The 14,851-nt window shown below is 51.4% G+C and overlaps 4 protein-coding genes across 4 annotated transcripts; all 4 read left to right on the forward strand.

Annotated features, from left to right (window-relative positions):
- Window positions 1-266: 266 nt before the first annotated feature.
- On the forward strand, window positions 267-1,053 carry CTRU02_210929 (phosphatidylethanolamine-binding protein; the record flags this gene model as incomplete). The annotated part of the gene is made up of 3 exons (XM_036721830.1): window positions 267-394; window positions 452-960; window positions 1,013-1,053. The coding sequence occupies 3 exons, from the start codon at window positions 267-269 to the stop codon at window positions 1,051-1,053; spliced, it is 678 nt and encodes a 225-aa protein (XP_036586202.1).
- Window positions 1,054-4,834: 3,781 nt separating this feature from the next.
- Window positions 4,835-5,614, forward strand: CTRU02_210930 (uncharacterized protein; the record flags this gene model as incomplete). Its single annotated transcript, XM_036721829.1, has 1 exon — window positions 4,835-5,614. One exon carries the CDS (start codon window positions 4,835-4,837, stop codon window positions 5,612-5,614), a length of 780 nt encoding a protein of 259 aa, XP_036586201.1.
- Window positions 5,615-6,185: 571 nt separating this feature from the next.
- On the forward strand, window positions 6,186-7,628 carry CTRU02_210931 (FAD dependent oxidoreductase; the record flags this gene model as incomplete). Its single annotated transcript, XM_036721828.1, has 1 exon — window positions 6,186-7,628. One exon carries the CDS (start codon window positions 6,186-6,188, stop codon window positions 7,626-7,628), a length of 1,443 nt encoding a protein of 480 aa, XP_036586200.1.
- A 6,365-nt stretch (window positions 7,629-13,993) lies between these two features.
- CTRU02_210932 (uncharacterized protein) lies at window positions 13,994-14,675 on the forward strand (the record flags this gene model as incomplete). The annotated part of the gene is made up of 5 exons (XM_070205549.1): window positions 13,994-14,014; window positions 14,067-14,153; window positions 14,211-14,288; window positions 14,341-14,470; window positions 14,533-14,675. The coding sequence occupies 5 exons, from the start codon at window positions 13,994-13,996 to the stop codon at window positions 14,673-14,675; spliced, it is 459 nt and encodes a 152-aa protein (XP_070060792.1).
- Between the last annotated feature and the right edge of the window lie 176 nt (window positions 14,676-14,851).

The raw sequence follows: 14,851 nt of genomic DNA on the forward strand, positions 1-14,851 counted from the left end.
GCCAGTACAAGTACTGATGACAGGGGTCCGGGCGGGGAAGAGCACGCCAGACCGAAGTCGCATGACATCACCAGATTGTCGTTGACCTCCCTTTGAAACCGTTGTGCAATCCGTCATACATCACCCAAGACCTTTGCGAGTGTCAAGAAGCAATATTATGAGTTCCTAGGCCTCCAAAAAATTCTCTTGACCACAAATATCTCCGCTGCAGGATCGCTTCTCCACTGTGGTGTCTTGAACCCACCGACGACGAGACAGGCATCAGAATGATGGCCACCATTGCAGGCAAGCTCCTGGCAGCATTCGCCTTGTGCAGTATCACCAATGCCGCTCCGGCAAGAGAGCAACAGGTCATTCTTGGGGGAAACGCCGACTTGACTCGCGTTCATGATGAGTACGTCATTCCCGTTATGCGTCCGTCTGGGCATCCAGTACTAAATGTTGCGTGTAGGCTGTCAAAGGCACAAATAATACCAACTGTGGTTGACGACTTCCAACCAATCTTGGGCCTCTCGGCCGAGTGGGAATCCTCAAACGTTGCGGACCTAGGCAACACGCTCAAACCTGGAGACCTTCAGTCTGCGCCGTCGGTGTCTCTCGTCAAGGGCTCGGCGTTCCCGGGCATTCAGATTACCACCACCTATGTGCTCACCTTGACTGACCCAGATGCGCCTTCGCGAGATAATCCGAAGTGGTCGGAATTCTGTCACTGGATAGCCACCGGCGTCTCCCCTTCGTCAGCCGGAGCGAAGCCCGCCGTCGAGGACGTCGTTGAGTACAAGCCTCCCGGACCTCCCGTAAGGACCGGAAAGCACCGTTACGTCTTCCTTGTTTGGATCCCAGCCAACGGAACGACTGAAAGACTGAACTTATCTAAGCCTGAGGAGCGCAAGCACTGGGGAGGGGAGGAGGGACGCGGCGTTCGCAATTGGGCTAAAGAGAACGGTCTTATTCCTGTTGGTGAGTTACGATAGAGTCTTCTATCTATGATTGATCACTAACCTTCAACTAGCTGCGAACTTCATTTATGCTCAAAATGAGAAGCAGTATTGATTATGAAGGAAATTGCAGGCACCTATAGCTATTGGAACGCGTTTTCCCGCGAACCGCTATTCATATCTTTGATCTTTATGGGAGCCATCGATTAGATTAACTCGAAAAGTAAAGCCTGGCAAGCGCGTTTATTGCAAAAATGTAGTTCTCCATCATACCTACGAACACCAAGCGTGGTCATTAAAAGCTCTTCACTCTTTCTACTGTCACACCTGAACGTTGTGCCATTCAGTTCATGCCAAGGTCCGTGATATTATCGACTTGGGTGTCATTTTTGAGGTCTTTTGTGGTGTATTCGGGGGTTCCCTCTGCTTTGGACGAAGAAGTTGGCGCTTCGGACTGCAAGCAGATAAAGGTCAGCAGTTAGTGTCCTACCTAATGCCCGGTTAATGATTGGGTGATTCCAGGCTTTCACCGACAGCAAGCTAGTTTATGAGCTAAAGCCCAGGTACGGATGGCTATGAGTTTGTCATGCTTACTGCACTTGCACTTCCCGATGTTGCAAAATGTAGTCCACGATCAATAATACGGTAATTCTGAAAAGTGATTTGAAAAGGGATCTATTGCTTCTGGTAACAATACTATAGACCGTTCTACTTGACGGAAATGAAAGCAGGAGCAGGCATTGCATGTATAGTGTCTGTTTTCCATCTCCTTAATTATCCCCTTCTAACACTGTAGAGAGCATCTGAACAGTGTCTCTGACTCTAGTTACGAAGCCAAACAGATCTATTGAGACCCGTCTAATTTAACCACCTGAATTTAAAAGGCTCGAAATCCCCATTCGCTGGTCTGAATTGGATTGATTTTTCTGGGCAGCTTTATTCCAGGGCCCGTTGATAGCTGTAAACCTGATTACAGGGAAACTCGGGTCTGGACCAGTCTTCTCCTGCGTGCGAGCTGCTCTAGCTTCGTCAACGTGATCGTCAGCTACAGTTCCTGGGATGGTGGGACCTTGAGCGATGCCGAGGTTATCGCCTGTCCTGTTGACTTTATTCGAGGCGACTTTTCCAGGTCTTTGTGCAATACCAGTAGCACCGGCTGCTTTTGAAGCCTTGGCCGTTCTACCATTGCTGAGTTTCTGCTTCTTTTGCTTTCGTTCCTTAGTAGGGCCCCCGTCTTTGCCTTCAGGTTCATCGCCCTTCGGAGCTGCTCTCTTCTTGTTACTATTTCCTTCCCCTAGCGAGCAAGACTCTTTGCAACGCATGCAGTGGCTGCAAGGTGCGTTTTTCCCAACTGCCACTCTGCATTCGCCAGGCGGCTTGTTTCTACATTTATGGCATGCCACAGGGACGACCCATCCGGTACTGTAAACCTTGTCGGCTCTCATGTGCTCGGCTACGGTTCTGGGAGAAACGCTGAACTCCTCCGTTCTTGGTTTCTTTATGCACACGGTGCAATTACAGAGCACCTTGCCATCCTTGAATACCTTGCCTGGTTTGTACCCGGGTTCCGAGGGTCCGCTTTGTGACAATTCACGTGGCGCCGGCTCAGATATATCTTTGGGCAACGGAGAGGCGGATGGAGACAGTGGTAATCCCAATGGCTTTGATGACTCGACTGCGTTTCCCATGGTGGCTTGATTGGGAACAGGCTGTTGTTCGTTCTTCTGATTACCGCTGTTTCTCCGCAACGCTCGCGGCTGACATGCTTTCGTGAGAAATTTGGAAAGACATTTTCGGACCTCCTTTTTTATCTGCATTGGCTGCAATGGAGTAGTTTTCGCATTGCTTTCCCGGCGTGTTGTGTGGCTATTTTTTGAGGCCTCTGCAACCTGAACAAGCTGCTGCTTGTCCTGTTTGGTGTCGGCGACCAAGGATAAGGAACGAGAACGTTTAGTTTGAGTGACTTTATTTTCTTCTCCGGGAGGATTAGCCGAAAGCAATGCCATTGGAGAATGAGGCGCGCTCCGCTGAATTATAGTTGAGGTCGCAACAATGATGTTACGAGTTGCTTGTTGATCTTGTTGGTTGATATCGGTTGGCGTGGCAGGTGCGGCCTGGTTACTGAAATTGACGAGAGTCATAGCCGCAGAGGCCATTAAATCGAGGTCATCCATCGTTCGTAGTTGTTTACAATGTGCGAGAAATAAGATGGGCTCAGTTCTCAGTAAGTATCTGATGTCACAGTAAACTTGAAAGATGAAGGATGAAAGCTGTGGTTGCGATGTTCATTGACATGGTATTTTTCCAAGATGTTCTGTCTTGTGTCTACGATGCTGCAATCTTATAGAAATCGGGAAAAACTATCTTGGATTAACGGAGATACGTTTGGCTTATGTTATCTTCATAGCAGCAGAATCAGAGTTGGCTTGTTTTCTGGGTCGCCTCAAGACTTTGCCTTGGGTAGGTATGGAGATGACTGTTTCCTGCCGGGCGATAATATCAGGAGCACTGGAAGGAAGCACAGAAATTGTTTGGGAAACGCGGTGTGATCAAGGTTTCTGAATACCAAGATTGTAAAGTCTGGGGCTCGCCAATATCGGAGAAACATATGTTTAAGTGGGTGCCAATGTCTTTCGGAGATAGCTATTATCCAAAGCCAATCTCTTCTTCTAGGGGTTGGACACCAGAGAAGTGATTTCGATCAATTTTTCATCTTACTGTGTGTTTCCCTTTCCGCAATTTCAATGTCTCTTACTGTAAAGCGTAGAAACGCAGTTAATGTTGTCGATGCGAAGTAGTCCCACAGCTTAATGTCCAGCGAGATAGACCTATTCAACCAAATGACTTACCTAGTGAGGTGAAAGAGCACGCTCTATTATTTATAACGGACTTCATATGGTTTATTTTCATACTTTTGCAAAGAGTTCAAAACGAATAGCCAATTTGGCAATGCGAGCAGGCCAAGGCAGGAGACCATCACATCACTAGGTGTTCACGGTGATGTGACAGAACACCAATCGCTCCCAAACTCGAGGTTCAATACTCTGGGATCCTTTGATTTCCTCTACAACTAATGTATCTCGAATATTGGTTCTTGAAACCCGAACTGGTCTGAGTTGACGCCATACATAGTCGAGTGCCACTTGTTTGGGATCACATTAGAAACTTGAGTGGTGTTTTTGACACGAAATAGGGCAATTGATGAAATGCTACGATATCAGATATCCGAATCAAGCAAAAGTTAAACACAGCTGATATTTTGGTCCAGAGCCTGTGTATGTGGTGTCTAGGCCCGTGTTGTCTCACAAGACAAAGGACACGATGGTAAGTCTTCAATTCTCAGTTCTTTCCGGCTATCACAGCCAATTCCGGAAGCCTTCTGGACTTTGTGATTATTTCGATAAAGCCTTCTGAGACCCATTAATGAAGTGTCAACTCTAAATTCATTTCCGCAAACGTCCATATTTCTTTGAAATACGCATGTCCGCATCTAATGATATGGTCTTCATTTACTTGTGAGGCTGAAATCCAGAGCCAATATCGAAAGACCATGTTAATGCTGACTTCAAGCCAGCTCCACGTGGCGAGCTTTTCTGGGCTGATCTGGAACAAGCTTTCGTACCATTCTAGGCCCGACAGTCGTGGTCTAGTTCAACTCTCAGTCTCTGGTGTCGAAATCAGACTTACAAGCCAACTTTTGGTTTGGCATAAACAACAGCAAGAGAAAAACTGTCCATTATATGTCCAGATCATAAGGACCGTAATTAATATATAAGAGAGGAGCCCGCCCTCCCAACTCTGATTTATTTTCCAGACACACAGCATCGCACACTATAACAGTGCAGCAACAACCACATTCACATTTCTAAACACTATATAATCTAAAAGCAATCACCATGCATCTATCAACCTTCTTTACCGCACTTCTCGCAGCCGCACCACTGGTGGTTCAGGCCTCGCCCATCTCTCTTGAAGGAGACAAACTCGAAAACGTGGAGGTAGAGAAGAGAGGCATCGGCAGACTCAAGTATCCTCTCTATCTCACAACCCTTCCGAAGAACATGACTTTTACACTCAACGAAATCGCCAAGAACATTCCCAAGGGCATGGAAGCCTGGGTAGAAGATGGCAAGAAGCTCCCCTACACCGTCTCCAACGCCGACGTCGAGGCGGCAAAGAAGAGGGGCGCGAAAGGAGTCTTGTTGGGCCGCTTTGCGATGCAGACGGGAGGCTCCGGCTTTGGAGGAGGCACTGGCTCAAGCTTCAACATCAAATACACCATCAGCGGCCGCGCGCCCGAGGCTGCAGGGACCGCGGTGCAGAAGACCCCAGGCACGCTTACCATCAGCACCTCGGACTGGGGCGTCTTTGGTCGGCCCGACACAACCACCTTTAGCTGGAACGTCGGCCAGTCGGGCTGGGGTACGTGGACGGCCAAGACACCTACGCTCGTCTCCCCCGATGACGCTTTTATCGCCGTTGCATACGTCCCCAAGATGAAGGCCTACATATTCTCTCTCACTACGGACACCGATTCTATCACCAAGTTCATGCGGGGCATGGTTGGTGCCGTCCTCACACTCCATGAGGTTGTTCTGTCCGCTGGAAGTAGCTCTCTGGGCACGGTGGCCAGCCTTGGAATGAAGGCAGCACTCTGGGTTCCAAAGGCGCTTTAATTGAATGTGGAGCAGACCGAAAAGCTTAGGGCGGATTATGTTTGCAGGCTGGACGTTTTATGGCTCATCTAATATCTTTAATAATCTAAACACTCGATAGGGAGTATAATAATAATAATGAACTTCACTGAACTCCACTTACCCTTCTATTATGATTAAAAGACATGATTCTTAGAAGGTATATTACTACCTTTTCCAAGGACGTTGCATTCGAGCGCGGAAAGTAGGAACACGGGGCCGACCGGACCTCAATCGGGTATGTCCAACCGGCACGGGCCCCTCACAGCCGATCGCCGCAGACTGCACCTCTGGAGCGGGGGTTTCGACTGGGCGCTTTCTCGGCAGCCCCTCCTACATCACGACATGATAAACAATGGAAGCTTCATAAGAACCACAGCACGTTGGTACGAAGGGGAATTATCACCTCAATTACGGCATTTTATTATCAGTGTTCATCAGAGACTAATAGCTGAAACAAACCGCGTGCCACTTACCTCGCACCCATCATCTGCCTCTAAACAATCACCGTCTCTCTCACCATCGTCCTTCATCTTCAATACAATAACTCAAGATGGACGAAAGGGCCCGCATCCCCGTCACACTGCCGGTGCCTAACCCGACGCAAAGTTACTGGCACTCCCCGCCATCCCGCCTTGAGACACACACCTCCGGCGCCCTCCCATCAAGGACCGAGACCCTGATAATCGGAAGCGGAATCACCGGCGCGGCAATCGCTCACTTTCTATTATCCTCCTCGTCGCCGCCCCCAGACATAACCATGCTGGAAGCTCGCACCGTAACCTCCGGCGCGACCGGCCGGAACGGGGGCCACACGAAAGCAGCATCCTACCGCTCCTTTCTCCACCACGTATCCGTCCTCGGCACGGAGCAGGCGTGTCTCATTGCACGCCTCGAGCTCGCCAACCTCCGCGCCGTCCACGCTTTCGCGGCGGCTCATCTCACCGACACAGAAAGTAGACCCTGTCAGACTGTAGACGCGATATACGACCCGGAGCAGTGGGAGACGGCGAAGCAGGCCATCGAGGCGATGAGGAAGGCCATGCCTGGCGAAGATACCTCTCAGTACGAACTATACGACGTCGAGGAGATGAAAACCCGGTTCCACGTCGATGGGGAGGGGCTGTGCGGAGGAGTCGGGTACGAAGCCGGCAGCATCTCGGCTTACCGATTCACCACCGGCGTACTGGAACTCTGCATCGCCAAGGGCATGAAGCTGTTCACCGAGACGCCCGCTCTGACCCTCGAGAAGCGCGACGGGGGGGAGGAGGAGGGCAAGTATCGATGGACGGTGAAGACTCCAAAGGGAACGATCGAGGCGCAGAGAGTGATGCTCGCGACCAACGGATACACTGCGTTCCTGCACCAAGGGTTCCAGGGCGCCATCTGCCCGCTGCGGGGTCAGATCACGGCTCACCGCCCGGGCTCCAAGATGCCGCGAGAAGGCCTACGGACAACCTACAGCTTCATCTACGAGGACGGCTACGAGTACATGATCCCTAGGCCAGCAGGCGCGGCAGCGTTCGCCAACGACGTCGTCATCGGCGGCGGGCTCGCCCGCCTGCCGGACGAGGGTCTGGAGGAATACGGTGTGACGGATGACGCGCAGCTGAACCCAGCCATCAGCTCATACCTGCATCAGACGACGCCGCGTTATTTTGGCGCCGCCGGCTGGGGCGACGACGACCCGGACGGCAGGGTACGCGCCGAGTGGACGGGCATCATGGGGTTCAGCCCTGACGGGTTCCCATTCGTCGGGCGGGTGCCGGGCGAGGACGGGCTGTGGGTTTGTGCCGCCTTTCAGGGACACGGGATGGTGATGTGTTGGATGTGCGCGAAGGCGCTGGTCGCGATGCTCACGGGCGGGGAAGATCTCGAGAGTTGGTTTCCCGAGGTGTTCCGCATAACGCAGGAGAGGATGACGGAGAGGTTCAAAGGTAGAATCACCCACAGGACTGCGACGGGAGGGCCCACTGGCCAGACCAGAGACATTTGAATCACTTTTCTTTTTCTTTTTCTTTTTTTTTTCCCTCGTTTCTTTTTTCTCGTTCTGACGCCCACCGCCCCCAACGTTGCCTGTTGCGGCTGGAATAAAGTTCCCATCACGTCAGCCTTGGCCGGTTAGCTTAACCATTCCCTCGGATTGAGCACAAAGAGGGTCTGTTCTAGCGGTGAAAGAAAACGGGAAAAAAAAAGAAAAGAAAAAGGAAGGGCGAAACATGCGAGGGGGGAAAGGGGAAAATGGCGTGTTCCCTCCGCGGGCCCAGCGGCAGCCAGTGCTGTGGTTAGTCCGCTCTTGGCTCTGCAGGTCGACGGAAGAGAAGTCAGCGAAAGGGGGGGATGGGGTGGCATGATACCACCACCATACAGAAATATCTCGTTGCGGGCGTGGCCAGTGTTACAAGGCAAGGCAACCGCCAATGTAGTAGGTAAGGTAGGGGGAAGCGTTTGGGCACAGGAAGTCAGTCTGGCAATTTGTGCCTGCCGGGTCGTCCGCTTCTCGTCAGTTCTTTGCCCTGCGAAGCTGTGGAATGCTACTTTGCCAAGGGGGCGGGCTTACAGTCTTTGAACCGGCACGAATGGGAAACATTTGTCAAGCTCTCTCTCAACGCACGCAGCTACTCTGGGACACATGGATTTAGCTCGCCGGCAGGAGATGACCCCCCCGGTCAAGCACCTTGGGCTCACGACGATGCCGCCCGACGCTCCTAATATGGAATGTCCCAACGGAGCGGCACGGACGGGAATCTTACGAACGCGTTGGCACGGTGTGCTTCGGCTCGCTTGCAGGCACGAGCCCCCCCAGTGAACCACTCAGTTGGAACGGCGGCACGGGGCAGGCAATGAGATGCTGTTGGACGGCGGTGTCTCATAGCCGACGGAAGAATATTTTAAAAAATAATAAAATTAAAATTAAAACGAAACAGACAGGGCTGTGGCGCTTTGGGGGTCTACAGATTTTGAACATCAGCGGCCGGCAGCAATGAAGCCATTACGTTACAATATAGACATGCCGGAAGCCTGTCCCGGCCTGGTTGAAGTGAGCTGGATGGGCAGACAGTCAAACGAACAGCCAGGGACTTTTGGCGAGGGGTGAGAGCCCAGTGCCTAGACCATGGTTGCAGGTATTGCGCAGATATGCAGACTAAACCCATTCTCTCCCATTATTTGATGGATGTTTGGTTCGGCCGCGCTAGCCAGACGGGGCCAGGCTCGTTACTTGTCATGAGAGGGCAGAAAAAAAGAATAATGTTACCTTGGGAGGCAGCCATGGCCTCATCCCCTTGTTCGATGCAGCTCGAGAGATGGATGGGAAAGGGTAAAGGGGAAGAAAAAGAGAAATCCCTGTTTCGGTGAGGCATTGTGGTAGGTCATTTCGGGCGCCCTAGGGTGTAAATGATGCTTAACACGAACCACAACAGGGTGGATATGACGAGACCTGCTTGCGGCACATATTCTATGCGATCCACTGCTTTGGAACTTGGGCAACATCAGAGGAGGGACATATACATGGGGCCAGAGAGTCTTGACGGGCTAAAAAGGCGTACTATGGTGTTCTGGGACCCAGCAGAATATGCAGACGCAATCCGACAGAGGGGATATTGGCCCGCACAACTGCAGGCACAGTGAAGAGACTCGGCCAATGGCCTTTGGTCTGGGAAAATGCGCGCTCATGTCAGGTTGCGGTGAGCGTTTGGGAGGAGAGGCACGGCACCAGCTGTTTCTTGCCGCGTGATCCTCTTGTATGCCCAAGTTAAGGGTCAGACATGCAGTTGAGGCTTGGAAAGCGACGATCATATCTGACTTTGAGTCATGCTTGTGCAGAAACATACGTATGCTGGCGGTTGAAAAGAGAGCGTCGATAGAAAAAGCTGAACCATTTCGTCAATGTGGAAAGCTGAGAAAAAAAGAAGAAAAGAAAAAAAAAAAAAAAAAAAAAACCATGTGCCCCCAGCGCTAGTGCGGGCACAGGGAGGTTGGTAGTAGTGACCCCCGTCAGCCGTTTATTCCAGGTTGAAAGAGACGCATAGTATACATTCCCCCTCCTCCCCCTCCTTAGCGCGATACCGGCGAACGAAGATCTTTATCGCACCAATGTCTTGTTAAAATCTAATGTTTGTCCACAACGGAAATAGGTGACGGAAATTTGCAGCTCGGCGCCGGATGAGAGACCCCAAAGCGGGAGTTTCAACGAGACGCGGCAGTTCGGTTTGACAGGTATGCAGCTAGTTTATTAGTCTGCTGGGGATCAGCTGAGAAGTGACCCTGACAGCGGCGGATGCTCACTAAGGTAAGACTGCTGGCGTTTGCCACTGAGAATAGAGAAAGTCTCCTATTTGACCCCCCTCCCATGTCAAAACCCCGACTCTTAGTTGCCGACCCGCGAGGGCCGGGGGATGATTGGATGCCGGTCGGCAGCCGTTCGGCAGCCGTAACGGCTGACCGCCATCCTTGATCAGGATCGCGATCTACAACTCAGTGTGGAAAGCCGAAAGGTGACGGTTCTGGACCATTCTACCCACTTTGTTTTCTTCCTGTCCTTCTTCTCTTTCCACTCAGAAGCCTGAAGTTGTGACATATAGGTGTGCTGGTGGGGGGAGCGAGGGTAATACCGGCAAAGGTACCCTTTACCCACATCCCTTGGAAACTAGAGACGGCTCTTGTATTCGGTTCTCCGAAGCATCCAACCGTGAATGTCGAGTTGAATTGGTAAGGTACATTTATGAAATTGAAGCCGATTATGGTCCCCCTGTTTCGCCTTGTGTAGAGTATCAAACGAAAATAAGAATAATCATAATAACCCGGCACTACCCAATGCCCACGCGATCCGCGTTTGACATGTTCCACAAATGACGACTGGGCATGGGGGATAGGCAGTAGCGCGCACGTTGTGAGGTTACGCAGCAGCTGTTAGCACTGCATATCTCAATACCGCGGCCGTGCTGGTAACGTGGACTATGTATGATTGACGGACCCGGGCGACAAAGGAGGTCGAATCGAGGGGACTGTGCGTGCTGTGCCTTTGGAGGGCGTCTGTGGGATTTACCCATCCATCCATACATCCATCCATCAACGGTGGGTAGAGTACGCGAGTACCCTTGTGAATCCCCAAGATACAGCCATGAGTGAGTGGACTGACGGGTTTCCTAAAAAGCGTTATGTCCGGTGTTAGAGGCGACGATGCCCGTTTGCTCCGGGAGACGGCAGATGTTGTTTTTTTTTTGCTAGACACGATAGCGGCCGTTCCAACTGGAACCGACCATTACCCCCATTCTACAAAGTGCTCCGTACTGGGGCGGGGTTAATGGGCCAGGAAAGTCGTGGCTAACGGAAACAGACCTAGTCGCGAATGTCAACTGACAACCGTTATTGGGCCAGGCGCATGTTCTGGGGTCTAAATGAGACGAGACGATGTTCCCTTGCCTAGTGGGAAAGGGACGGCTTCAGGAAGGGGTTGCAGTGAAGACTTGGTGGTGGTCCTAACAGTGTCGTGGATCCGGGAGATGACATCCGAGCGTATCATCCAACGAATTTAAGCAATGCAAAATAGATTGGCAATCCCCATGCATGGCAGCGAGCGAAGACCCGGGACGTTGTGCTATTTGCCTCACTTGCAAACCTTTTATTCTTATTTGATAAGCAATACGAGGCTGGGATCCTTGTACATAGTAGAGTATATCGTCTTAGGTACTTGAAGATGGGAAAGGGTATAAACTGGAGAACTCGCGAGCGACTACGATTTGCAACTGCCGAATGCCGGATTACAAAACGGCGCCGAAGGTGTATTCTACTGCAGAAGAAGGACTTTTGTCAGGGACGAGCAGATCTTTGATGTTAAGCCTACGCTAGTAAGCGACCGGATCTCTTAACCATGCCTATGCCGTGTTTCCTAGCGAGATCGACCAGTATGACTTTAAAAAAAAAACTTATTTTCCTTCCTTGAGGATATTTGGCCATTTTTGTGGACATGGGAAAAAAAAAAAAAAAAAAAAAAACCATCAAAAAGCCGAGAGGGCACTCAACAACGCGAGGTTTTACACACAAAAAAATAGACAAGTCGAGGGGGATGAGAAAACCTCCAGCGCCATTCCATGGGTGCTACACCTCGGGCACATGCCGCTGAATGCTACCGGGCGGAGTGACATTCCCGGCGTCAACTTCCCCCCCCCCGGCCCAGCGTGCCATTCCTTTGGGAATATCCACTGTCATGGCCTGTGGCCAGGACCCCCGGCTGCCCTAATATCTGTTTGTTCAAGGTAAAGTGAGGCTAAAGGTATCCGTCTGTCTGCACTTGGGGGGGGGGGGGGGGGCTCTGGGATCAGGGCGGAAGACGTGGGAAACAAAAGAGACTTGTGCTGTCTTGTGTAGTTACATCGTTTTCGGCGGTACTTTGGCACAGTGGTGAGGTACTGGAGGTACTGGCAATGTCGACTTCTGCCCTTCTCTTCAACCTCGGCTTATCCGCTTTGAGTATTCCTTCACTCCACAAGAGAACCGCCTTTTTTGCTGACCTTTACTGTGTAGGATGCTACCGTCTAGGTCTTGGCCCCCACTGCAGGCCAAATTCCACCCCCGAAATGGAGGGGGGGGGGGGGGGGTTTCCATTCCTTCAACGGCTTTTTCTATCGCCCCGTCATGGCAAGTGTACATAAGTGTAAGTACGTATACTCGGTTCGGTAATACACATTTTTCGAAAACGAGTAGCAGACAATGAGAAGAAGAAACAACATGTGCTGCCCGTGTCATCCAGCGGTTCGGATAGCCTAATTCTCCATGCGAAAACTACTTTCTGTCATGCGCGTGGCAATTATATGCTCAAGTTGCCTATTTTGCTCAACTCAAGGTTTGCGTCGAGGGGAATATACTATGTTCGATGGAGGGTATGGAGAATGGGGGTGGGATGGGAAAGGGAAAAACGGAAAGTCGCATGTTAGCCAATCCATGATTAATCGATATAGTTTACTGATGGGCACTTCACAGGCACTGAACTGGCAAATAGGACACATACTTCGGGCCCCTTGACTCTGGCCGTAAGCAACTCAAGGTTTTTTGTGATATCTGACAAAGATTCGCCGAGACGAGGGCAAACTGCTGGATTGGGGAGGATACCCAAGCAGCGAACGGGGGGCAGCCCGGGTCCAGTAGCATGGACATGGATTTTTCTAGTCAACCTCCATTCAGTGACCGCTCCTCGGGAGCTAAGACTCTCTCGCCCTTCGCCCTGCCTGTCGATGCGTGCCAGGAATGTATCAGCGCCCTGCAAGCGGATGGATAGATAACTGGAAATCGAGGCTTCAGGTCAGCCGTGGTTTTCGTGCAGCTTTTTTGCGCCCGTCAATCTGGTGGGTGTGGATGAACTGTTTCCCCCCCTCGTTCTGAATGGCTGGATGTGGACGTTTGAACATTGGATGGTGGTACAGCACTTGCTGGTGCCTCGAAACACTGTTCCTTTTAAACTCATCTCTCTTTCTAGTACTATGTAAGTGAGAGACGCAAGTATCTCGGTGCTCGGTGTCGGTATCGTCTCAAAGGTTGAGGGTGCGAATCTCGAGGGGAACGAACGGATTGGGGCTGGCACAGAGTAACGGCATGCAGGGTTTCGATTTCGGCATCGATCGACCCGTTGAGTCCCGGTCCAGATCTTCTGCTGTGGATATGGTACGGATACCGTCGTGGGGGGAGGAGAAAAAGAATGAAGTTTCGTCCCCCCCTCAGACCAGCTCCCCATATTGTGCGCCGCCCCATGATTCTATGCTACACTATGTCCACCCGGGTCTCGCGAGAATTCACGGCTTTCAACCCGAAGAGCCGCAGCAAGCGGTCACGGCGGCTTGCCTCGACCGAGATTCGGCGCACCGTGCTCCTGTTCCAGCTTCCATCCCAGGTTTCCCAGGCGTCCGTTCCCTCTTTCAAAATCTGGCTGGATCGCGTGGGCAGTGGGCGACCAGTCCTGGGTTCATAGCGTACCATCCCGGCAGCTTGGTTCGAGACAGATTAGAGTTCCTGGGGAGTCTGGAGGGTATGGTCAAGGCGACCATTGGGGGGGGGGATAACCTGACCAATTACCCACTTATTTAAATGAATTATGGGTCTATCTGACCAATTTTATGATTGGCTGTATTGAGGTGAAGTGGGTCCACCTGACCATGGAATTTTTAATCGGTCAGGTGCACGGACCAGTTACTGATTGCGTCCCACTACTGATTAGGGTGCATACCCCATATTAATATTTAAATCCCTATTCTATTCTGATTCTCTTCCTTTTCCCTCCGTAACCCTTTCAAATCGTATGCGCCCCCCCCCCCCCCCCTGGCGCACCGATTCCTAATTACTTCCGAATCAGTTCAGAAATCCGACATCATGCCTTCATACAAGGATTCTGTAAGTACAATGGAATCGGTTTAGGATCGATTCAGAACTGATTCAGAATCAGGACGATTACAAGACCTACAAAGAAGGTCTTCTCCAGGGCGGCAAGAACCACCGCATGGAGGATCTTCCTCCCTTCGAGTTCAACGAGGTAAGTGATTCAGAAGCGATTCCACAACGATTCAGAAACAGTTCTGAATCGATTCAGGCTGGCGAAGTCAAGCTCGCCCCTGGCGAACTCTACTGCCGCTGGGGTGGTAGATCCAGCAGCATCACGTGCACCAAGGTAATTCAGAATCAGTTCCGGATCAGTTCAGAACCAATTTCGAATCGATTAGACGGAGCGGTTCTCGAGCGAGTCGAACCTCAAGAACCACATCAAGAAGCACAAGCTCGACGGGGTCCCGGCCAAGGTTAAGAGCCGCAAGTCCGGCGCGAACTCCGTCGAGGAGAACGATGATGCAGCTGGTATGTGATTCTGAACTGATTCTGTACCGATTCTGAACTAGTTCTAAACTGATTATGAATAGAATTCTACGACCGCATCCACGGCATCGCCATCGGCGCTCGCGATGACAGCGAGCTGCAGACTCCTTCCAAGAAACGGAAGGCGCAGACCCCTCCCCCCTTCTTGCCGTGCCCACGCGCAAGCGGGGCAACCAAACTGTGGTAAGTGATTCTCAATCGATCCGGAATCCTTTTGGAACCCATTCTGAATCGATTCTGCAACAGATCAACTTCGCCGAAATGCGTCGCGCCGCCGGCTTCCCTGCCAAGGGCAAGTGCACCTACTGCACCACTGCCCGCAATGCTAGTAAGTTTAGAATCAGTCTTGAAGCAGTTCAGAAC

Source organism: Colletotrichum truncatum (genome assembly GCF_014235925.2).
Source record: "Colletotrichum truncatum strain CMES1059 chromosome Unknown Contig_0007, whole genome shotgun sequence".
In the NCBI taxonomy this organism is placed as follows: Eukaryota; Fungi; Ascomycota; class Sordariomycetes; order Glomerellales; family Glomerellaceae; genus Colletotrichum; species Colletotrichum truncatum.